This window comes from Schistocerca piceifrons, chromosome 2 (genome assembly GCF_021461385.2).
Source record: "Schistocerca piceifrons isolate TAMUIC-IGC-003096 chromosome 2, iqSchPice1.1, whole genome shotgun sequence".
In the NCBI taxonomy this organism is placed as follows: domain Eukaryota; kingdom Metazoa; phylum Arthropoda; class Insecta; order Orthoptera; family Acrididae; genus Schistocerca; species Schistocerca piceifrons.
The window spans coordinates 291,215,178-291,240,609 of NC_060139.1; the positions used below are offsets into that span (position 1 = coordinate 291,215,178).

Here is a 25,432-nt window from a genome sequence, read left to right on the forward strand (position 1 = left end):
AACACTATCAATGGCACACAAGTGCACAAACACTTGATGTATGTTAATGGAATAGTCAGTGTAGCCAGTGGTCTTGTTTAGTTATTCTGCTTCTCACTGTATGTTTTGAGTGTTTTGGTACAGAGTATTTGAGACATACAGAAGCCAGATAGCACAGGTATGCCCTGTATCTATGTTAGGTGTCACAATGATGTGAGGACATCTTTTAATACATGCCCATGTTGTTTCACAGATCTAAAAAATCCCTTAACCTACAAATGTGCATTAAACACAGATTATAAAATGATTAACTGTATGTATTTCATGGAGAAGAGGTAAACATACGCAAAGCTTTCCAACTGAATTCGTCTTTAGTGGTTCCTGTAATTAGTGGAATATGTGTAAAATTCCCTGAAAGGAACTGCTCTGTTGGATCAGCAGTAAGAAATCTCTCTGCTTCATTTTGATAATCATCTTCAACAACTGCTCCAAACACCCGTATTGGATCCCAACCCCATTCCTAAACAGAAAAAAATATAGTAAATAGCGACATTTATAAAGAGGAAAAATCACTGCTGAATTAAAATAAAAAAGTTAAGAAACACAATTATTACATGTTGATAGAAATAAATGTTTCTCAATATAATAATAATAACTAATTATGATACTAATTTAATGTGAAAGGACATAAAAGCTGCAACTATTTCCCTATTATTGATGTAAAAATAACATAAGAAGGCTGGCAGACACATGACCAGAAAAGATATGCAAGAAAACTTATTCTTTTAGATATTCAAAACATTTCTGTTAATAGCTGCAAGAAGAAATGGGAATGATTATGAAAAATGCATAGATATTGTCACTTTAATAGCATGTCAATACAGACAAGAGAAAATGACTTTAACATTAGTTCACATTCCAAATATTAATAACAGACCATACACAAGTGTTGCAGCAAAGATAAAAACTAGAAGGAACATCAGATCAGTAGGCTGGCTGGTACAAAATGTAAAGGAAATAAATAAATATTTGGAATCAATCAATTTGAATATGAACAGCTATTGTGTAATCTCCAAAACTCTTTTGGTCAGTGTTGGGCTCATGGTCTCACAAAGATTGGTTACTAGTGCCTATGAATGACTAAATAAAAAGACACAGCTAGTAAATAAATTATAAAAATGTAAGTAAAACAGAATGCTAATATATTTATAAACTAATCAGAGGTACAGTGATAGCAATTGAAATGGGTCCCTTCTACAATTGAATATTTATGGAAAGCCTATATATAACTCTCTAAGAGTTTCAATACTTTCAGCCTTGTTTCCAGTACTATATTTACTATTTGGACTCATGATATGCCTCATAGTTTTATGGCAATACTCAACACCTTCTCTGTCAGAATACTCCTGAGATATCACCATCATTATCTTTATTTTAATGAAAATAATCATTTTTTGAGAATATAAGATATAGATAAAAGTTCTACTCACCAAGTAGTGGCAGGAGAACACACATGTAAAAATATTATGATTTGCAAGTTTTCAGAGCCCATGGCTCCCTCTTCTGGCAGAAGGGTTGAAGTGGAAGGAAGAGGGGTGAAGGAAAAGAACTTGTGATGTTCAGGCAAAGGGGTAGAGTTTTGAAAAGTCACCCAGAACCCTCGGTCAGGAGAGGCTTAACAGATGGGATGAGAAGGCCTTTCTCTGGAGATGACAACTGTCTAAACCCCCTTCCCCCACGTGTTTCCCTTTGTATTGAAATTTGCATGAAAGAAAATGTAATTTGTGTACTACCACAACAATGGTCAATCAATAAGAAAATACATTAGCAGTTGTCTGGATGGTTACTGATAATTTTGGAAATCTATGAAATCAATTCATGATATTTTAGTTTTTGATCTCTTGACTAAATTAGAAAATATGCTACACTTACTGCTAATCCTCTTAGAGTTTCAGCAATTTCTTGAGCATCTTTTCCTCTCAAGCAGTTAACAATTTCCTCTGAAGTCCCATCAGGGCAACTTAATAGTCTTGCTTGCCTTTTTGCTTGTTGTAATGGATCCTTAACTACTACATTCTGAACAGCGCCACTCATTGCAATTGCTTTATGGAACAAACCTGGAATGAATCAAATTGTCTGTAAAAGTATTTATCATACTTTACACAAATAAACTGAAGATAATATGATTTATATCATACACAACACTAATAATCATGGTACCACAATGTAAAAAGAACAGAACATATTATTATTTAGGTGTAAAGGAGATCCCTCATCAAATAGCAAAAACGTTGAGTTATCAAGAGGCACACACAAACTCATTAGCCCTTGGAATAATCCTCTGTCAAGCTTCAGTACACACACACACACACACACACACACACACACACACACACACACACACACACACACACACACAGGTTTGCTGACTAGGAATGCGGACAGGAATGCAACAGCTACACGGGCTAGACATGTGCTGCATGGGTACCAGAGCCTGTGGAATGTGGTGTCCAATGACAGTGACATGGATTGGGAGGGGGTGACTGGACAGAGGAAGGGGAAACTGTTAAACCACTTCATAAAAAATGACAAGACAGACTTAAGTGATTATCATTCAGTTTCCTTACTGACATCTTTTTCCAAAATATTCGAAAAAGTAATGTACTCAAGAGTAATCAAACATTTAAGTGGCAACAATTTATTTAGCATATCACAGTCAGATTCTAGAAGGGTTGTTTGACTGATACTTCTTTTTATACATTCACTCATCAAGTAGTACAAGACTTAAATAATAATATATAGTCAGTTGGCATTTTTGTGACCTTTGCAAGGTATTTGATTGTGTAGGTCATGTTACTCTCTTAGAAAAACTCATGTTTCATGGAACAGATGGCTTTATGCACAGCTGGTTTGAATCATACTTAACAAACAGAATGCAAAAGGCTGAGCTGAATAATTCAGAAAATGTCGGAAAGGTAGATAATTTTAGAGACTTTGGGAGGGGGGGGGGGGGGGCAAAGGAAGTCCCACAGGGTTCAATTTCGATCCACTCCTGTTCCTCACATATGTGAATGACCTTCCAAAGAATTATTAAGTGGTTCTCTGAAAATGGACTCTCCCTAAATGCTGTGAAAGCACACAATATTCAGTTCTGTGCAACAAATAGAGAAATATCAACAATTGATGTAGCATGTGAACAGCAGTCAGCAAATAGGATACATGCTCAAAATTTTTGCATGTACATGTTGATGAAAACTTAAACTGGAAGAAGCATATTATTGAGCTTCTCAAACAATTCAGTTCAGCTACTTTTGCTCTTCATATCATTACCAATCGTGGAAACAAACATATCAGGCTGCTGATATATTTTACATATTTCCATTCAATAATGTCTTGCGGAATAATTTTCTGGAATAATTCATCACTTAGAAAGAAAGTACTGATTGCACAAAAGTGAGCTGTAAGAATAATATGTGGTAGTTACCCATGGACATAATATATGTACCACTTCAAGGCGCTACGCATTTTAACTGAGCCATCAAAGCTAATGAAATTCATCATAAATAATCCATTACAATTTGTGAAGAACAGTGATGTACATACCTACAACATTAAGGGAAAAATGACCTTTATTAACCATTGTTAAAGCTGTCAGTTGCTCAGAAAGGAGTTCAATATGCAGCAAAAATTTTTTTTGATCATTTGCCCAATAACATAAAATGTTTGAAGGGCACTGAAGCAAGTTTTAAATCTAATTTAAAACCATGTCTCCCAGACAACTGCTCCTATTCTATTGATGAATTACTACTTCATAACTGGTAACCATTACAAATAAAAATTAAAAAACTAAAAGAGTGAATTATTACTAATCACCAGATATCAATATTATTGATCTTTTGTGGTCTACTGTGGAGGGAAAGGCACAAGACTGGCATCCAATTCCATTATCATTACCTGAACTATCACTATTCTGCAGGAAAATAGATGTAGTACTCCCTTGTAAACTATACAGGAGCTGTATTTATTCATTCAATTGGAAGACGTTTTGAGTGCCAGTGGGTTTTCTACACTGTATTAGGTATAGTAATGTGTTATGGTTTTAGTGTTTCTGTATACACTCCTGTGTAGTAACAAATCCACATTACAGCCCTGGATACCTGCATGGTGCCCTCTTAGGCCAACCTTTTCATGGGTTGTCTAGTGCAAATCTTCCTAGCCTCTCAAAACCCTGGTTCATTGATGATATCTTCATGATCTGGACTGAGGGACAGGTCACACTATCCTCGTTCCTCCACAACATCAACACATTCTCTTCCACCCACTTCACCTGGTCTTCCTCTGTCCAATATACCACCTTCCTCAACACTGACCTCCTCATCTTCGATGGGTTATTCACGTCCCTGTCCATACTAAACCCACTAACCACCAACAGTACCTGCATTTTGAGTGCTGTCATCCTTTCCTCACCAAATAACCACTCTCATACAGTGTGGCCATATGTGGTCTGCGTATCTGCAGTGATGAGAACCTCTTTGTCCAGTACGCTGGAGGTCTCATTTTGGCCTACACAGACAGGTACTACTCCCCAAACCTAGACCACAAACAGATGCCCTGTGCCATATCCTTATACACCCCTAATCCTCCCACCACCCCCAAGAATCATCTACAAAGGAGCACCCCCCCCCCCCCCCCCCCTTCTCTGCCCTTGTCACCCAGTATTACCCTGGACTGCAACAACTGAGCTGTATCTTTCGTTAAAGCTTTGATTATCCATCTTCATGCCCGGAAATGAGAGACAACCTGTCCAAGATCATTCTCACCCCCCTAATGTGATATTTCATCACCAGCCCAACCTATACACATCCTGATATATCCCTATGCCACTCCCAGTCCCAGCACCTTCCCACAGGAACCATGTCATATACAATCTCTGCTGCAATCACTGCACATTTTTTTATGTCAGTATGACAGCCAATCAGCTGTCCTCTTGAGTGAATGGCCAGCACCAAATTGTGGCCAAGAACAAAGTTGACCATCCAGTGGCACAATATGCAGTTAAGCACAACTTGGTCAATTTCAATGGATGCCTCACAACACAAGCCATCAGGATTGTTTCCCTCCACCACCAACTTTTCTGATCTATACAGATGTGGGTTACCCTTGAAACATGTCCTTTGCTCCCTTAACCTTCATGGCCTCAATGCCCATTAACCTACCACCCCCCACACCCTCCATCCCATTCCTCTGTCCTGTGACCCCTCCAAATCCATGTCACCTTCATCATGCATTATACCTCATTGTCTCTGGTACCCATGCATCACACGTCAAGCCCGTATACCTGCCACCGCTCCCTCCCACATTCCAAGCCAGGCAGCAGCCTCCCTCCAAGCCACTACCTATCCACCCACATCTCTTTCAGCCCCTCACCTCTCTTCACCTCTACCCACCCCACCCAACACAACCTAATACAACACTGACCTCATCCTAGTAACCTGCTGAAATGCAGTGCCCTTATTGTGTGCCCCGCTAGCACGATGTAGGAGCACAGGTGCATTCATGTGTTTTGTGTGTGTATTTGTACTCTTGTTTAACAAAGGATTTATTCTGAAAGCTACTAAGTTTACTTTCACTTTTATGTGTGCTTGTCAACAATTAAATGCTTCTGCTATTCAGTGAGTGGTCTCTGTTAGTCCTAAATTAATTACATTCTGTGAAAACATTTCCTACATATTTATAAAGTATGATTAGCATCCTTACAGCCTAAAATAAAAGATATGGGTGGCTATCTCCTACTAAGTTACCACTTCTCCCAAATGTGAAATGCAGCAAGTATCTATAATTTTGTTCTCGCTACAAGTTTTAGAAGAACAGTAGAGCAAAAGTGAATGTTATCTTGCAGTGAATGCATTCAATTCTAAACTGTGTTCAAAGAACTGCCATTATTTCCAGGCAACAAAAATATCCATTTTCATCGGTTTACTTCCATTTTATGAATCTGTAGTTTCAAATCAAATCAAAGCCTTCAAGCACATCACCCACCTATTATGTTTGAAATAACTAGGAACTGCCTTAGCGTTTACTGACTTTCATCTACTACCTTGTCCGCCCCTCGTAGCTGAGTGGTCAGTGCAACAGAATGTCAATCCTAAGGGCCTGGGTTCGATTCCTGGTTGGGTCGGAGATTTTCTCTGCTCGGGGACTGGGTGTTGTGTTGTCCTAATCATCGTCATTTCATCCCCATTGACGTGCAAGTTGCCGAAGTGGCGTCAAATCGAAAGACTTGCACCCGGTGAACGGTCTACCCAATGGGAGGCCCTAGTCCACAACATTTATATTTACATCTACTACCTTACTACACAGCATAACTCTTTCCACAAATCTAGAGGCTCTCTTTCATGATATAATTTACAGATCATGATGTACAACTTAATGAATGAATGATTAAGTTTCTAAAAATTATTTAGACAGAGCTATACAAAGTCTCTGTGCTACACTTAACAACTTAGAATTATAATTATCTGCATGAGATGGTGGATTATGCAAACATACTCATATTCTAATGACCATAGGCTAAAAGACAATATTGCTAATAACATTATATTTCAAACATTATTATCACTAAAATCCTATTTAAAGCTAGTAAGATACCTTTAGACATTGGAGAAACCATATGCAGGTAGACACTAGCTGATCCAGCACTGTACCCTGAAATTGTGACACTGTTCGGATCTCCACCAAAGAAGGCAATATTTTGCTGCACCCATCGAAGAGCCTGTACCTGATCTTTGAATCCATTGTTGCCAGGAAGAACAGAGTCTCCAGTACTTAAGAAGCCTGAAAATCCACAATTATTTTATTGCTGTTGTGGTAAATAGGCTATGAAGACAATAATTTAAGCACTGTAAAATGTTGAATTAATTATTTCAAAATAGTAAAAGGTAACTGGAAGCATTAATGAAATTGTTAAAGCTAGTGACTGAATTGTGGTGTGATAATATAGTTGCTGTTGCAAAAATGAACCCTTGTAGATTCACCTTCGGGTGACATTATACCATTAATCAACATTTCTTTGTGACCAGGCACATATGGCTCAAAAAAGTTGTCTCTGTAGAGGAAAGCAGGTCATACATCATAAATTCAATTCAATTCTTTATGAACCATTGACCATTTACAATGGAACAGAGTTATACATTAAACATACAATTAATAACACTTTTTACAAATAAGTTCTTTCAATTAATTTCCACATTTTGAGAAATATTCTTAGAAACTAATGTTCATAATGTTTATTTAAAAATAATTCTATTATCTTGTAAAATGGGTGTTTCAGCAGTCAATCATAAATCTCGACTTTGAAAATATTATAGGGAAAGGACTAAGCAGAGATTAGGGGTTTATAAAGAAATTTTACGCATGTTATTTTATTTGAGTCTGTAGTCTTTGTCAGTCTGTGTCCCAGTTTACTGGACTGCAGTTTGCCTCTAGTGTTGTGAAGGTGGATATTCTCCTTGGTGTCAAACTCACTTAACTTGCTTCCCACATAAAACAATGCTGCGTAGACGTATAGGTTTACAACAGTCAATATCTTGAGCTTGATAAAGAGACATTGGGAGTGTTCTTTAGCATTCAGTTTGCTCATTATTCTGATTACTAAAACAGTACATAACTTTTTACAAAATATTCTGATTCCTTTATTAGAAATTCATTGACATAACAGGAATGTCTCCACATCAGTATGCCATTGGTTATGTGTTACTGGGAAATCCCCAAATATTCCACCTTCAAGTACTCATTTGTGACTACATCTGTCAGTTTCTACATAAGATAGTACACATGAGCTCATACATTCCTTGTAATTTAATGCGGAATCAATTTTAAAGCTTAACAGTTCTACCGGTATACTTTTTACAGCTTAAGTTAACCCCAGAGCTAGTTCCTGTGTTTTATATGGGTTACAAAAGAGTTCACTAGAAAAAACCAATTCATTGCCATTTCTAATTTTTCCTTAGTTGCCTGTTGTGATCATATTGTATGGTGTCATGGTGTGTACCTAGCAGTGTCATGTCATCTGCATAACACATTACTGAATTAACTTCTACATGGTAAGGCAAATCATGAATTGCAATGATGAATGGAGGTGCACCAATTATTAGGTCATGTGGTACTCCTGTCCATATTTGCTTCAACGAAGAGCATCTATTTTTATCTGAAAAGCTGCTGTGTCCTGTTGCTTAAATAGGACACAGATGGATCATGTATGCCATCAAATTGTAGTTTGGCTCACAAAATATTTACATAGACTTCACATTTTCAAAGAAGGACCTAAATACTGTGGTATAAATTTAATACAAGCATTGCCAAAAAACTTGTAAAACATCAAAACTGAGATGATGTTTCCTGAAACCTTAAAAAAGTTTCCACTTGAAGAAGAAGTCCATAGTGTGGCTGAGTGCATGACCAGACAGTGAGGAAAAGTTCATCTTGTGAGCGATAAATTTTATGCTTCACATTAAGAAATTAGTGTTACAAAGTAAACTAGAGTTAAAGTCACTCATGTACAACAGATGATAATATCATATCACAAAATTGTATTGCATTGTAAGCATAAGGACATGTCCCATGTTACAAATACAGACTGTAGAAAAGGTAATTTACGGGGCCAATAAAAATCACAATCACGTCACTTTTTGGCTATCAAAATCAGTCTTAAAGATATGCAGTATTTCTCAGATTGTCATACTTGCATACTGTACCTGTTAACTTTTTCAGATTAATGAAATATTACTTCATTACTGGTAATGATTATTTCCGACAAACATCCAACATTACTGGTAATTCACTTTTATGGTACAGTACACCTACCTTCTTATTAGGCTGTAGTTTGTGTGCTAATTGAAGACTGTGAAGAATTTACTGCTATTGTTTCTATAGATGTCTCCTTGTCTGTGAGCTCTATGGACACTTTCATAATTCTATGTTGCCTGTAGCTTGACCTACACTTAGCCTCCAAACACATCAGTTTACTTGATGACAGAAACATCCTCTCTCATGAAACGGGTGTTACCACCTTTAGATTGATATTGGTGGAGTGGCATCTAAATACCTATCGTACAGTAACTTCTCATATATTCATATAAACATCAGTTCTCATTGTTCTTCAGTGCTACCATATTCTCCAGCAACAATAACATTCAATGATGAATTTTTCTTAGGTTGTCAGCCATGTAACAGTGTCACTCTGAAATAGTATTGGCTGAAAATGATTAGTAGGAAAGCTGCTGAATCATTAAATTGAGATGACACTGTTAGCTTGTAACTCAGAAAGATTTCATCCCTGAAGTTCATCAAGAAAGTCAGCAATTCTCATAAAGCAAAGTAAATGTTTTCCATTTCAAACTTCAAATCAGATCAAATGGATACTCATTGTTGGCGAAAATATAGCCAAATGAAATTGAGTGATAATTTGTGATCATCTAGAACACACAAGCAGAAGGTGACACTACCACTCACATTTATGATCACAGCTTCCTTCATATCAATATAGGAAAGGGCTACTGGCAATCTGGTTATGACAATGAAATGAACACCCTTAGCTGCTTACAGGCGTTGACATACGTCAACAGGGACAGATGAAAATGTTTGCCCCAACTGGGACTCGAACCCAGGATCTCCTGCTTACATGGTAGACACTCTATCCATCTGAGCCACCAAGGAAACAGAGGATAGCGTGACTGCAGGGATTTATCTCTGGCATGCCTCCCGCGAAACCCACATTCTCAGTGTACCGTCCCGCACTACATTCGTAGTGCCCCCACCCATTATACTCATTACTCGCGGCGCTTTGCCGATTCCCGTAAGAGCTTGGGTATTGTTTGTGCATTCGCACGGAAGAAGAAGATGGTCAAGTGGCCGATGAGCCTTAACTATGTCCGAAAGAACAGATACCATCTTAGTAAATATATAGTTAAGGCGCACTGGCCACTTGACCATCTTCTTCTTCCATGCGAATGCACAAACAATGCCCACACTCTTACGGGAATCGGCAACGCGCCGCGAGTAATGAGTATAATGGGCGGGGGCACTACGAATGTAGTGCTGAACAATACGTTGAGAATGTGGGTTTCGCGGGAGGCATGCCAGAGATAAATCCCTGCAGTCACGCTATCCTCTGTGTCCTTGGTGGCTCAGATGGATAGAGCGTCTGCCATGTAAGCAAGAGATCCTGGGTTCGAGTTCCAGTCGGGGCACACATTTTCATCTGTCCCCGTTGACATCTGTCAACGCCTGTAAGCAGCTAAGGGTGTTCATTTCATTGTCATTTCATTCTAACAAGCTGCTTGGTTACCGATGGTATCTGTTCTTTCAGACATGTCCGAAAGAACAGATACCATCTTAGTAAATATAAATCTGGTTATGTTTAGTCAGCTTTTCTTCTTTTATTGCAATTCAGATTGGGCTTACTTTCTCCTAATAGGTATCACAGGTTTTTAATTTATTCCAAATTATTTTTGTCGTTTTATTTACTCAATATCTTATTGCCATCTTTCAGACTATGGTGGTTGATGGAAAAGCCATCTGTTTTCTGAGTAATGTCATATGGAATAAATTCCCAGTGCAATTCCAGTTCCACAAAATATTCACTGGACAGAAACACACTGTAAGGAAATGTCTGGTGTCCATCCTCAAACTTCATGTAGGCAGGTGTTAAAAAAATTAAGCATACTAACAGCATCCTCACAATAGATTTACTCTCTATTACAATGTTTGTTATGAAGAATCTGGCACTGTTTGAAAATAACAGTAGAGTTCATGAATATAATATTAGGAACAAAAATAGCCTCCATTGTCCCCAACTTTAAGTTACTCTTGCATATAAAAGACCAAAATATGTAATCATAAAAGCATATTTTCACCTCTCCTGTGAATTAAAGGTGGTGGCAAATAGTTAAAGTCTTAAAAACAAATTAAAATCATTTGTTCTTTCGTGTTGCGACTTCATAGATCAACTTTTGAGTAGATAGTATATATCTAGTTGGATTACATTTATCAAATTTTGTTCTAAATTAAAATTAAAACCAAAAAGTACTGTTATGTAAATGGTCATCATGTATCCACATACATTATTTGCAGATAAAATATATCTTAGCCAACTTACTGGCATGTTCAGCATCATGGCAAGTTGTCACAAATATGTAAATAAACTAAACTGTCATCAAGTAGATAAAGTTCAAGCCTTTTGATCTAATTAGGGTCAATGAAAATCAATTCTTCACTCCATCAGATCTACAGTTTTCATTCTCACAGTACTGACAGTGTACACAGTCACTGACATGTCTTATTATTGTTATTAGTCAGTTGTATTGCATTTTACTGCATTTTTATTGTTCCTGTAGTCTACAAAACCAGCTTATGTGTAAGACATTGAACAAGCCAATTCATATGCAGGCAGGTGAAAGTATTTCTATGCACACATATTTAAAATTACAAATAATACACTTCATACATTTAAATATTTACATAATTCACTTCATATGTTTGAATACTCTTCAGCGGAGTAATGTGCCTTTAAAGATTTCCCAAAGGTGTATGCTTTTATGGTTTTAGCGAGGTTGTTATAAGATGTAACTCCCATGTGGAAAGTACTATTTTGGCAGAGGAATGTGTTGACTTGGGTCAGGTGTAAGTATTTCTTTTGTCTGGTAAAGTGATCATGAAAATCACAGTTTTTTGCCATCTGCTCTCCTTACCTGTTACATTTATTTTAAAGAATATTATAAATATTTCCATAATGTAGTATATGCTGAAAGAAGAATACTAGAGATCTTAAACAGAGCTACACAGTTGCTTTAAATTTCCCCCAGATTGTTAACCCGTATCTGAAGTGAAAATGAAAGCAGGCATGGTATGCACTCTTTATTGTTTCCTCACTACAGCAGGATTATAGTGAGCAAAGAAAGTAGCAGTTCTTGTTCAGTTTTGCATTAAGATGTTTTGTATAAATATTCCATTTTATGTTGTTTTGCAGCCATAATCCTAAGAATCTGGTTACTATAATGTTAACAGCTGATTCATCATTGATAGGGAGAAATGGGACACAAATGTTCTTGTTCAGAGCAATGTTAAATTATGGTGCGGTGCTGCTTTATTATTTATCAAAAGCTGATTATTCTGTGCTCAGTTGCTAAGTTGTATCTGAGAGTGTTAAATGACTGCTGTAATTCTTCCTTAGTTCTCTCTTTAATATAATTGTGGTGTCATCATTTTATGAGCATCTACATTTAAGTTTAGATCATTAATATACAGAAGGAATGGAAGATGGAATATATTATACAATTCTCCTTGGATCAGTTTAGCCCATAACTCTTTTAAAAAAATTGTAAAATGCCCTTTTACTTCCACCGCAGTAATGATTATAAAGATTCCGCCTCGATTGCAAATTGAAACTGGATGTTGACCTAGGTTTCACCGCAGATAACCATACCTTCTTCGGAACACACTAAAACTACAAACTGCCTAAAGAGGCATGGTCCTTTAGGCAGAGTGTAGTTCCGAAGAAGGCATGGTTATCCAAGCTGAAACCTATGTCAACATCTGGTTTCAATTTGCAGTCGAGGCAGAATCTTTATAATCATTAAATTATTCACTATTGCTGATGCGCTGCAATGTTAAACATTCTCTACTGCAGCACTTTTCACCCATAATCGCAAGTTTGTGCATTCCATCACAGGTCAAAATGCTACTTCTCTTCTCATTGCTATTGAACTATTCAGTGTTACCATGTCTTTTATACAGGCAATTGTGGTGGAAATTGTTAATATTTGCAAAAATGTAATTTATTACTATTAATGTAATTTGTGTAATTGTTAATATAATGTTAAATTTAATACAAAATTATATATCATGAAATATTTGAAGAGCATGTCTATTTTTCAGTTGAAGGTAGTCTGCAAAACTGCTGACTGCAATTTTGATTATATGATACTTTAGAACCTTAAGTCATCAATTTTTGTAGAGCAGATCCAGTAGGTCCTACATCTTGATACTTCAATTGAATGTCTTTTAAAATATGATGATATAATATCTTTATTACATATTTTACACTTACTGTACTGCCTGTTGGGTTTTGGCTAAGGATCTTCACCCAGCACTTGTTTAATAATTTTTCTGATGTTTCCTCACCATGAGTGGCTGGCATTGTCACAGGTTCACCCTCCATCACTAGTATGGCACCAGCAATGGAAGGTGAACCTTTGATAATGCCAGCCATTCATGCTGGTGAAACATCAGAAAAATGGTTAAACAAATATTTGACAAAGATCCAAAGACAAAAACCAACAGGCAATACATCAACAAGAGGCCATAGAGGCCTCACCAACTCTGTGTATTACACTTTATCAGATGCATTAATATGTTTGGAAAAAAGTAGAGCAAGAAAGCTAAGTATATAATTTGAAAATAGTTATTCTGAAATGGCTCAAAATTTTCTTGTTTTGATGGGTCTTAAAATAAAAATATTTAGCTGTACTTGCAGTTCATGTCATAAAAGTATTGTTACAAGAATGCTGATCGATCAGGCTTGCTGTACCTGGAGTGAAATATGGTAAAAAAATGAACAGAAATCAAACATGACAGCATGTTAAATGTACATACCTAGAGCACCAAGCCGGTAGTTAACAGTGACTAGAACAATATCTTCATCCATGAGGTAATGAGGGCCAAACAGGTCACTGCTGCCTCTCATGCTGTAGAAGCCTCCAGGGTGGAAGAACACCAGCACAGGCCTCCCAGTATTTTGTCTGCCTTCTGGCAGCTGAAATGGATTTCAAAAGAATTTGTTAGTGGTGCTTCTCACTTCATGGTAGAGTGTGCACTCGAATGTTTTGGGAACCATAAATCCCATCATGAGGGAGACTCTCCAGGGATGGAGAATGAGTCAAGACTGAACTGTATGTTTGTGGCAAATTAAAACTCATATCTCACTGGGAATCAAATTCATACACTCACAGCTATTAAGTTGCTCATACATGTCTCAAAAGCCTTTTATGTGTGTGTGTGTGTGTGTGTGTGTGTGTGTGTGTGTGTGTGTGTGTGTGTGTGTGTGTGCGCGCGAGTGTATACCTGTCCTTTTTTCCCCCTAAGGTAAGTCTTTCCGCTCCCGGGATTGGAATGACTCCTTACCCTCTCCCTTAAAACCCACATCCTTTCATCTTTCCTTCTCCTTCCCTCTTTCCTGATGAAGCAACCGTTTGTTGTGAAAGCTTGAATTTTGTGTGTATGTTTGTGTTTGTTTGTGTGTCTATCGACCTGTGCACTTTCATTTGGTAAGTCACATCATCTTTGTTTTTAGATATATTTTTCCCACGTGGAATGTTTCCCTCTATTTTTTTAATATATATATATATATATATATATATATATATATATATATATATATGTGTGTGTGTGTGTGTGTGTGTGTGTGTGTGTGTGTGTGTGTGTGTGTGTGTGTGTGTGTGAAGCTACTGACTGTCTTTTGTATATATCAGTACGGAAATTGTACCTGTTACGTGAACTTATTCTAGCATTATTTTACTACTTTAACTAGAGCATGTGCTGATGGCTGAAAGCTTACAGTTTAGACATCCATCCTGACAACTCAGAACAACACATACTGCTGTTATAATTAAACATTTCCCCCATAACTGGGACATGTATACTTTGTATAATTGATGTTATATTGAGGCATGCATTTCTTTAAAAACACTTCAAAAGCTATACAGGAAAGACAGCATTTAACATATGCTATATCTCATGCAAATAGTTGTTTCATAGTTACAGGAAATTTATACAACAATTTTCGAGTTAATCAGAAACTTTCTTGTTACTTACTTTGGTTGTATATACATTGAGAAATAGGCAGTCCTCTGAGCTATCATTTGCGCTCTGTGCATTTGGGCACCGTGCTCCATCTTGTGTAGCATTTATAACATCATTCCAAGGTTGTGGAGGTGAAGGAGGCTGTAAAATTAATGCTCTGCTTTTGTTATTGGCCTAACATGAATACAGATAATTAAAGAAGTAAAGACAACAACTGAATGAGTGCTCTCTCTCTCTCTCTCTCTCTCTCTCTCTCTCTCTCTCTCTCTTCATCAGAAAGCTAACAAAGTTCTCCATCCTTTTATGTGCCTATCACTGACTCAACTACTCCGCTCTTTGCTGAGTTTTTACCTTTAATGCTTAAATTATTTGTATTCCATCAAGGGCTTTCCATTGTCATATTTACATCAATTCACATACAGTTTCTCTAATTTACTATGAATGTGCCAGGTATATTTGTGCTATTTCTAGGGTTTAGTGGCCATGAGCAAGGACCAATATAGATCAGAATGAAAGAAAAATCTGTGTTTCAAACTGCTGTGGAAGTCCAAAGAATAAGTACCAAGTATTTCACAGTTGCATTAAGAAAGCTCTGTTGTGTGAGAACTGCACAGAAAATTACCTATCCCTTTTACATGTAGAAGGTACAAGAATTGCTGCCAGGAGACTAGGCAGGAATTCTGCCACTACATTGTAAGTCATCACATGCAAGATCAGAATTTCTCAAGAACAATACTTTTCACAATGCAGCCCATGTTATGAAAGGAAACACAGTGAATTCTCATACAATGGATTAGTGAATAGAAATCAACATCCACAAAATGCATGTATGTGGACACCAACACAAAGTATGGAGCCAATATCTGGTCTAGTTTTATCATTAGTCTTCTCAGATGATGGCATGCAATACCACCAAGAAAGGTATTCACATTTTCTGGACCTTTCTTTGATAGAATTATTGAAAGTAACTCATTCAGCTCATTTTATGAACATGTGATAGATATCTGGTGGACCTGCTGCTCACCTCTGCACTATAGGTAACATCTTATGGACAACTATTTTCCTGAAAAAGGGTTGAAATGGAAGCATTTTAATAAGATTGGCTTGAACACTAGACCTTAATCCACTTGCTTTCCTTTTATGGATCCATCTGAAATCTCTAATTTATGAAGAAGAGATTTCTGACATCATTAACATGTAGTAGAGAATAGGACATCCAAGAACTTTAAAATAGTTATACAGAATTGCTGGCCAGTAATCATCTTCAGGGTGAGAAATATTTAGTACAGCCAATAAACACATACAAAAATGTATGATAGTATCTTAGCTTTCAAAATTAATAGTTCCTTCCTCGTGGAGGAGAGAGAGAGTGAGAGTGCGAGAGAGAGAGAGAGAGAGAGAGAGAGAGAGAGAGAGAGAGAGAGAGAGAGAGAGGTCAGGGAAGGGTAGGTCACACAGACCCCAAGAGGTGAGGGGTGCAACTGTTTTGGGGACAAGGGGGGACAAAAATCTTATAACTCAGGGAAGAACTTATGCGTGGGTGCTAGCTGTATGCTGAGCAACACATATGCATCGTAGTTGTAAAATCAGTCACAACATTCAAATATTTATGGAACCATGCAAAGCAATATAAGGTGTAATGACCACATAACTCTCGTTGTTAGCATGACATATGCCTACCTGAAAGTCATTGCAAGAATTTCAGGGACATTATGTTGCTCACCTAACAAATATATGACGTGCATCCAGAAAGTAAGTTTCCCTAGTTTTTTTAAACAAAGACGATATTGTCGCAGAAGAAGCTCAGTAGCACAGTCACCACGGTATAGTGGCTATGATACTAGACTGTTGCATGGAGAGTCATGAGTTAAAAACTCATCTGAACTGTAAAATCTAAATTTCTATATTCGGTTCGAGTACATTCTAGAAGTATCCACAAATGTAAAGAATCATTGTACTGGAATGTTCTGTAACTGTATATATAGCATATGTGTTCCAGCTGGAGGCAGTTTGCTCGATGCTCTTGTATGTGCAAGTGTTGAATAAACCTTCATTAAGGGAAGTTAGTTTTCATCATTCATCTATTTACACCTTCTTCTAGGTGATATTATTGTGGTGGAGGTGCTGGGTATTGGAACTTGTGATATCGCACATTATCGACGACACAGTGGCTCCTGTCGGGCCATGACAGAGCTGCCGTTTACTTGGCGAGAAACCCAAGTTCGAGCCATATTCAACAGATTGCAATTTCTTGGAAACAGAAGAAGAAGAGGACATTACGATGACAGCAACTGTGTGCCACCATAAAAGACTTCCTTCCGGGTTCTCTGGTTACGATGGCCAAGATCCAAACAAGTGGCTGGGATCAGTGACACACACAACAACCGAAGTGCAAGGCTGAAGATAAATTAAAGCACAGGGCACAGCGTCCAGGAGAAACTACAAAATCCTACATTCAAGACGACTTGGAGCTGTGTAAAATAGTGGATCCTAGAATGAAGGAGGAAGACAAGGTTGCACATCTCATGAAGTGTGTTGCTGAGGACATGTATGAAGCACTACTCCTGAAGGAGGTTTCGACAGCAGACGACTCCATAAAATGGTGCCAGTAAATCGAGACAATGCATCAAAAAAGAATTACACGCAAGAAGTTTGAATGGCTTCCAAACGTTGTATCGATGTCTGTGATGGAGGAAGCAACTGATTTCACAAGTGTTCTTCGTCAGGTAGTGAGAAAGTTCAGAAGGCATTTGGATTACACGGCAAGCAAAAAAACCAAGACACTTGAAGAGGTCATAAGGGAGGATGTAGAACAGACATTGAACCTAATCTCTCGTCCTCCATTTCCCTTTAAAACGGTAAAAAGCTCGAGACCCAAGCGAAGTTACATTCCTACAATGCCACATGAGGAACATGTTTCGGCACCAAGGAAGACTGACATCTGGAGGTCACAGGATAACCAACCAGTATGTTTCCACTGTGGACGATCGGGACATGTGGTGCGCTATTGTCGAGAAAGGCAGCGGATATTTGACGACGCCCATGCCAGAAGACAGCAGACCGATCTTAGCTGGCGCCAACTCAGGGGTGATGAAGATGAACAAGAAGATGTGGGTGCACGACGATGTAGGTCACCATCGCCGCAAGCTAGCCGCTAGAGAGGACGCTTCCCAACACGCCGATCAAGGACTCCATTGCCGTTTAGAAGCTCCAGCCGATCACCTAGCTGCTGCAACCTGGAAAAGTAAAGGGTGCGACCTTCCTTGGAGGTGAGACCGCCGAAGAGAAAAATCCTCCGCCGTCGATCACTACAAAAACGATAGGAAACTACGTCGATATCCTCATAGATGGGCGACCAGCCTAAACTCTTGTGGACTCTGGAGCATCATATTCAGGTATTTCGGAGAAGTACCATCGCCAGTTGCAGAAAACCTTATTCGTCGACAACAAAACATCTCTGCTGAAGCTGGCTAATGGGAAATGTTTAAAACCTACAGGAAGATGTGTTATTCATGTGGGTATAAGTGACCATACAGAGCCCTTAGAATTCATCATCTTACAAGAGTGTAGTCATGAAGTCATTCTCGGGTGGGACTTTTTGAAAGCTTCTCAGGCAATTATAGATTGTGGTCGCTCGAAGATTATGCTAGACGAGATGAGATACTGTGGACACTAAGATGTGCATCTGAGTGTGCGGAGACTGTGTGTGCTGGATGAAGTGATCATTACTTGTCCGCAGATCGTGGTCATGCGGTAGCATTATCGCTTCCCGCACCCGGGTTCGATTCGCAGCGGGGTCAGGGATTTTCTCTGCCTCGTGATGACTGGATGTTGTGTGATGTCCTTAGGTTAGTTAGGTTTAAGTAGTTCTAAGTTCTAGGGGACTGATGACCATAGATGTTAAGTCCCACAGTGCTCAGAGCCATTTGAACCATTTTTGATCATTACTGCAGTCAGCGCTAGAAAGTAACTGTCACGTGTCATGCCATGCATCAACCCACGGATCTTGTATGGAATGTAAGAGAAGCATACCACTGAAGAATAACTTGGTCATCCCAGCCTCTGTCGTCTCTTTTAAGAATGGATTCAATGAATTGTGGATAGTTAACTGTCGCCGAGAACTGTAGTCCTTCCAAGACGCATGTGCGTAGCAAACGCTGGGCCATTAATTGCCGAACAGCCGAGCATCATAGAATCCTCCCATGCCAAGTTCGTGGGCAAAATTGGCGCTACCACTACGAGACAAGGTCTTCTAGCTCGACTATCACCAGATCTCACTAAGGAACAATGGAAGAAGCTACTTGCCATTCTTCAAGAGTTCTCTGAATGCTTTAATCCACAGGTGAAGAGCAAATTAGACAAATCGATGGTGGAGCACCGGATTAGCACTGGAGACCATCAACAAATAAGCCAGAGAGCATACCATGCGTCAGCAACGGAACGTCGAGTAATTTGCGACAAGGTAGAGAAAATGATGAAGAATGACATCATTCAACCTTCGCAGAGCCCATGGTCGTCACCAGTGGTCCTCGTCAGGAAGAAAGGTCGCAGTTGGCACTTTTGTGTTGATTATAGGAAGCTTAATAAGATAACTAAAAAGGACGTTTACACTCTTCCACGAATTGACGATACCCTAGATTGTCTGAAGGGGGCTAAGTTTTTCTGAACCATGGACATGTACTCGGGATATTGGAAAATCGAAGTAGATGAGGCTGATCGTGAGAAAATTGCATTCATCACCCCTGATGGCCTGCATGAGTTTAAGGTAATGCCGTTTGGTTTGTGTAATGCACCAGCAACTTTTGAACGGACGATGGATAATCTCCTAAGTCACCTGAAGTGGATGATGTGTCTTTGTTATTTAGATGACATTATAGTGTTCTCAGAGACATTTGATGAACACATAGAAAGATTTAGGGCCGTTCCTAAGTGTCTCCAACAAGATGTACTGAAACTTAATCCAAGAAAGTGTCTCTTTGGAGCAAAAGAAATCAAAATACTTGGACACCTTGTGCCAAACGAAGGTGTGCGGCCAGACCCAGAAAAGGTGAGATCTATAACGGAATTTCCTTTTCCTAAAAGTATTAGAGATGTGAAAAGCTTCCTCGGATTATGTTCTTATTACCGTCATTTTGTCAAAGACTTTTGTGTCAAAGCCAGGCACTCCAAGAGTTCTTAAAAGCTGATGCTGAATTTATCTGGGGTGGTGCTCTACAAGATTCTCTCAATGTGCTGCTAAAAGCTCTCGGTGCTGTTCTGGTCCAAATTTCGGGTGGAAAAGAGAAGGTTATAGCCTAGGCTTCTAGAACACTTACAAAATCCGAGAAAAACTACTCAATTATAGAAAGAGAATGTCTTGCTGTGATCTGGGCCATGTGCAAATTTCGACAGTATCTCTATGGAAGGCCATTCACATTTGTTATAGACCATCATTGAGTTTGTTGGTTGACAGGTCTTAAGGATCCAACAGAACGACTCTCCAGGTGGGCGCTACGTCTTCAAGAGTATGACATTACCATAGTGTACAAAGTGGATGAAAACACCAAGATGCCGACTGTCTCTCAAGAAACCCTGTGCAAGACCATTAAGATTTTGATGAAGATAGTGACTGTTTCGCTGCACTCCAGGATCTCTCTGCTGAGCAGAAGAAGGATGCCAAGATATCTCAATTTATGCTTGCCTTATATCGGTCAGAGGATGTGAAAGGACAGTTTAAGGTAGTTAACGGATTACTTTGCAAGAAAAACTTTCATCCGTTTGGAGAGAGGTGGCTACAAGTGATTCCTAAACACATGTGCTCAGATGTTCTATAGAAATTCCATGACACACCTGAGGCTGGACATCTAGGATTTATTAAGACATGCAATAGGATCCACAAGAGATTTTTCTCACCAGGTTTATTCAGGAGTGTCTGTCACTATGTGTCGCACTGTCGAGAGTGCCAGAGGAGAAAGGCAGTTCCTCAGAAACCACCTGGCCAACTCATACCAATTCCACCAGCCGAAACTCCTTTCCAGCGTGTTGGGATTGACCTCCTCGGACGATTTCCAACGTTTGCTAGTGGCAATAGATGGATTATTGTTTGCACTGATTATCTGACACGCTATGCCATTACAAAAGCAGTGAAAACAACCGAAGCATTCGAGGTAGACAAATTCATAGTGGAAGACATTGTATTAAAACACGGCCCCCCAAGGTCGTTAATTACGGATCAAGGGAAAGGTTTTCAATCGAATCTTGTTACAGAGATAAACCGTCGGTGCAACATTACTCATCACATGACGACTGCCTATCATCCCCAAACTAACGGCCTTACTTAATGCCTTAATAAGACCTTGGCCGACATGCTATCAATGTTCGTCAATGTTGAGCAGCGCAACTGGGATGAGGTGCTGCGTTTCGTGACGTTTGCCTACAACATTGCCAAACAAGACATCACAGGATTTACGCCATTTTTCCTGGTGCATAGGCATGAGGCGACTACGACGATGGAAACTGTGTTTCTGTTACATCCTGATGACGTGGACGACGACTACATCGCCCAGCTGTTATAGTCTGTCGGTAAACTGAAGAGTGAGCGCGAAGGTCCCCACTCTGCCTACCCTGTTACGTCACACGGCGCTTCTACAGGCTGTTCCACAACGTAGTACAGTCTTTGCCGCGATGCGCGCTTTAAATCTGTGACGATGCCGTGTACAGATACGTCCCGTCTGCGTTTATTTTTAGACAAATGCGTTAAGATTATAAGGAAAACAAAACATTATAGAGTAAATAATATTAACGTAAGAACGGAAGTCAGGATTCTACTACAAACATAGAACCGAATGCCTATTCATATGAATGTATGTTCCTCTATTCGTAAAACGAATCAGATATAGTGCAATCAGTCTGTAGAATTTAAGGCTTGTTCTTACTTTGTGTTTCTACTAAAAGGTAGAAGTTTTCTTTGAAGGGCTGCCTTAAAACTTAACAATTCTTGCAACATGAAGAGTGCTTAAAAAGTAACCAGAAATTTATAATTACGTGTGTTGTATTAGTTCGATTCTCACTGCTTTTTTTGTCATTGTCTTCGTAAACATGTCTGAAAAGTATTTCCGGGTAAATCCCATTTCACGCAATGTCTTGTGTAAAACATCTTTCTGCAACGAAAATGTATTTTTTGTTTCACGCCAGTGAATAATTTCCGTAATGTGGGCATTATTTTTTGGTTTATGTAAAAGTCCTCCATCGTTTGTTGAATGACCGATTTTGTGAAACTGTCTATAACGATGGGTTTCCTCCCTAAATTATTAGTTTTCCTTCGCGGCGATTCCAGTAAACCAAGCGCCTTGTTTTCGCGTACCTTCCTTATGCGTCCTATTTTGGCGAGGCTGACGTTTGCATAAACTGCAGCCCTTTGATTGGGACTGGTAATATTAGCCAACCGTTCTTTTTGTGTAGCCTCCTTTAAACACAAGCTGTAGTAACGTTAGAGACGATCGAACTCTCGTTCTGCGCAAGTATCTTCTTCGTATTCTGCACATTTTCTTGCAAATGCAGGGCGATTATCCGTCACTTCCGGATACTGAAGTATATCAGTGAGTACATAGAGTCAACTGACTTGAGATTGGCAACTAAGATCCCACGAACAGAAACGACGTATATCACTGCACGCCGAAGTACACTGCTAGACAGGTAACGGGCAACTGATTTTTGGTTGCCCTGTAGGCCAGTGGCAGGGTTCTTCCGGGAAAGGCCACTTCCCCCACCAAAAGCGCTGCTCGCTCTTGAGTTTACAGACAGACTATAACCCGAGCTGAGGAAGCTCGGCAGTTAGCTCGACTCTGCACGCTGCAGGATCAAGAAAGCGTTCGCCGAAGGTATGACGCGAGTTGTCTACCAGCCTGGTGACCTCGTCTAGATATTCACTCCTGTTCGGAAGGTTGGTCTCTCTGAAAAGCTCGTCAGACGCTACTTTGGACCTTATAATGCTGTAAAACAGTTATTTGATGTTACTTATGAAGTTGAAGATTTTTGTGGCAGCATAATTCACCCCTTTCTGTGCGAAAGTCAGATTTAACCCAGAATAGTGAAGACCATCCTTCCTTCTAGTGTTGTAGCTATGCAGTTTGCTATTATTTTTGAACTGGAATGGCTTATTAATAAGAAATTTTTTGAATGAATATGTGTATTGAGAAGGTACTGTGAATATTCTGGGTTCCTTAAATAAACGTCTGCAAGATAATCTTGGATGGGCTCCAGTTATATTCTTGATTACATGCTTTCGTGCAATGAATACTTTTTCTCTTAGTGATGAATTACCCCAAAATATGATCTCATGTTAAAGCAGTGAATGAAAATAGGTTCAAATGGCTCTGAGCACTATGGGACTTAACATCTATGGTCATCAGTCCCCTAGAACTTAGAACTACTTAAACCTAACTAACCTAAGGACAGCACACAACACCCAGTCATCACGAGGCAGAGAAAATCCCTGACCCCGCCGGGAATCGAACCCGGGAACCTGGGCGTGAGAAGCGAGAACGCTACCGCATGACCACGAGCTGCGGACTGAAAATAGGTATAATAGGCTAATTTACTGATATGTTTATCGACAAAATTTGCAACAACCCTAATAGTGTAAGTAGTTGAACTTAAAAGTTTCGGCAGATCATCAATGTGTTTCTTTCCAATTTAATTTCTCATCAGTGCACACATCCAGAAATTTTGAATAGTTGCCTCAGCAACAAACCTCTGTTCAAAGTCTATATTTACTAAAGTTGTTATGCCATTACTGAACAGAATTGAAAATACTGTGTCTTCTCATAATTTAATGAGAGTCCATTAACAGAGATCCTTTCAATGATGTTCTGAAATACATCATTTATAATTTCCTGAGTTAATTATTGTTTGTCTGGTGTGATTACTTTACTTGTATGATCAGCAAAAAGAACTAGCTTTGCATCTTCATGAATACAGTTTGGCAAGTCATTAATGTACACTACTGGCCATTAAAATTGCTACACCAAGAAGAAATGCAGACGATAAACGGCTATTCATTGGAGAAATATATTATACTAGAACTGACATGTGATTACATTTTCACGCAATTTGGGTGCATAGATCCTGAGGAATGAATACCCAGAACAACCACCTCTGGCCGTAATAACAGCCTTGATACGCCTGGGCATTGAGTCAAACAGACCTTGGATGGCATGTACAGCTAAAGCTGCACATGCAGCTTCAACATGGTACCACAGTTAATCAAGAGTAGTGACTGGTGTATTGTGACGAGCCAGTTGCTCGGCCACCATTGACCAGACGTTATCAATTGCTGAGAGATTTGGAGAATGTGCTGGCCAGGGCAGCAGTCGAACGTTTTCTGTATCCAGAAAGGCCTGTACAGGACCTGCAACATGCGGTCGTGCATTATCCTGCTGAAATGTAGGGTTTCACAGGGATCGAATGAAGGGGAGAGCCATGGGTCGTAACACATCTGAAATGTAACGTCCACTGTTCAAAGTGCCGTCAGTGTGTACAAGAGGTGGCCGAGACGTGTGACCGAGAAGTGTAACCAATGGCACTCCATACCATCACGCCGGGTGATACGCCAGTATGGCAATGACGAATACACGCTTCCAATGTGCGTTCACCACGATGTCGCCAAACACGGATGAAACCATCACGATGCTGTAAACAGAACCTGGATTAATCCAAAAAAATGACGTTTTGCCATTCATGCACCCAGATTCGTTGTTGAGTACACCATCGCAGGCACTCCTATCTGTGGTGCAGCGTCAAGGGTAACTGCAGCCATGGTTTCCGAGCTGATAGTCCATGCTGCTGCAAACGTCGTCGAACTGTTCGTGCAGATGGTTGTTGTCTTGCAAACGTCCCCATCTGTTCACTCAGGGATAAAGACACGGCTGCACGATCCGTTACAGCCATGCGGATAAGATGCCTGTCATCTCGACTGCTAGTGATACGAGGCCACTGGGATCCAGCACAGTGTTGCGTATTACCCTTCTGAACCCACTGTTTCCATATTCTGCTAACAGGCACTGGATCTCGACCAACGCGAGCGGCAATGTCGCGATACGATAAACCGCAGTCACGATAGGCTACAATCCAACCTTCATCAAAGTCGGAAACGTGATGGTATGCATTTCTCCTCCTTACACGAGGCATCACAACAACGTTTCACCAGGCAACGCCGGTCCACTGCTGTTTGTGTATGAGAAATCGGTTGGAAACTTTCCTCATCTCAGCACGTTGTAGGTGTCGCCACCGGCGCCAACCTTGTGTGAATGCTCTGAAAAGCTAATCAGTTGCATATCACAGCATCGTCTTCCTGTCGGTTAAATTTCGCGTCTATAGCACGTCATCTTCGTGGTGTTGCAATTTTAATGGCCAGTAGTGTATATTAAGAACAATAAGGGACCCAAGACTGAACCCTGTGGGACTCCATTCTTGTTACCTCCCCAGTCAGAGGACTCTGCTGATTTTTTCACACTATTAATTTCAATCTATGGCATTCTTTCACTTAAAGATGAATTAAACCATAGTGGACTGTCCATTCTTTCACTTAAAGATGAATTAAACCATAGTGGACTGTCCT

The 25,432-nt window shown here is 39.4% G+C and overlaps 1 protein-coding gene across 1 annotated transcript in view; it reads right to left on the reverse strand.

Annotated features, from left to right (window-relative positions):
• LOC124775333 (esterase E4-like) overlaps positions 1 to 25,432 on the reverse strand; it is a 72,124-nt gene that overhangs the window by 23,987 nt on the left and 22,705 nt on the right. Inside the window, exons 2-6 of the mRNA XM_047250164.1 lie at positions 14,848 to 14,976; positions 13,630 to 13,789; positions 6,628 to 6,813; positions 1,912 to 2,096; positions 325 to 499 (exon numbers count right to left, since the gene is read on the reverse strand). Of these exons, the coding sequence (XP_047106120.1) occupies positions 325 to 499; positions 1,912 to 2,096; positions 6,628 to 6,813; positions 13,630 to 13,789; positions 14,848 to 14,976 (835 nt within the window). The remainder of the gene's footprint in view (positions 1 to 324; positions 500 to 1,911; positions 2,097 to 6,627; positions 6,814 to 13,629; positions 13,790 to 14,847; positions 14,977 to 25,432) is intronic.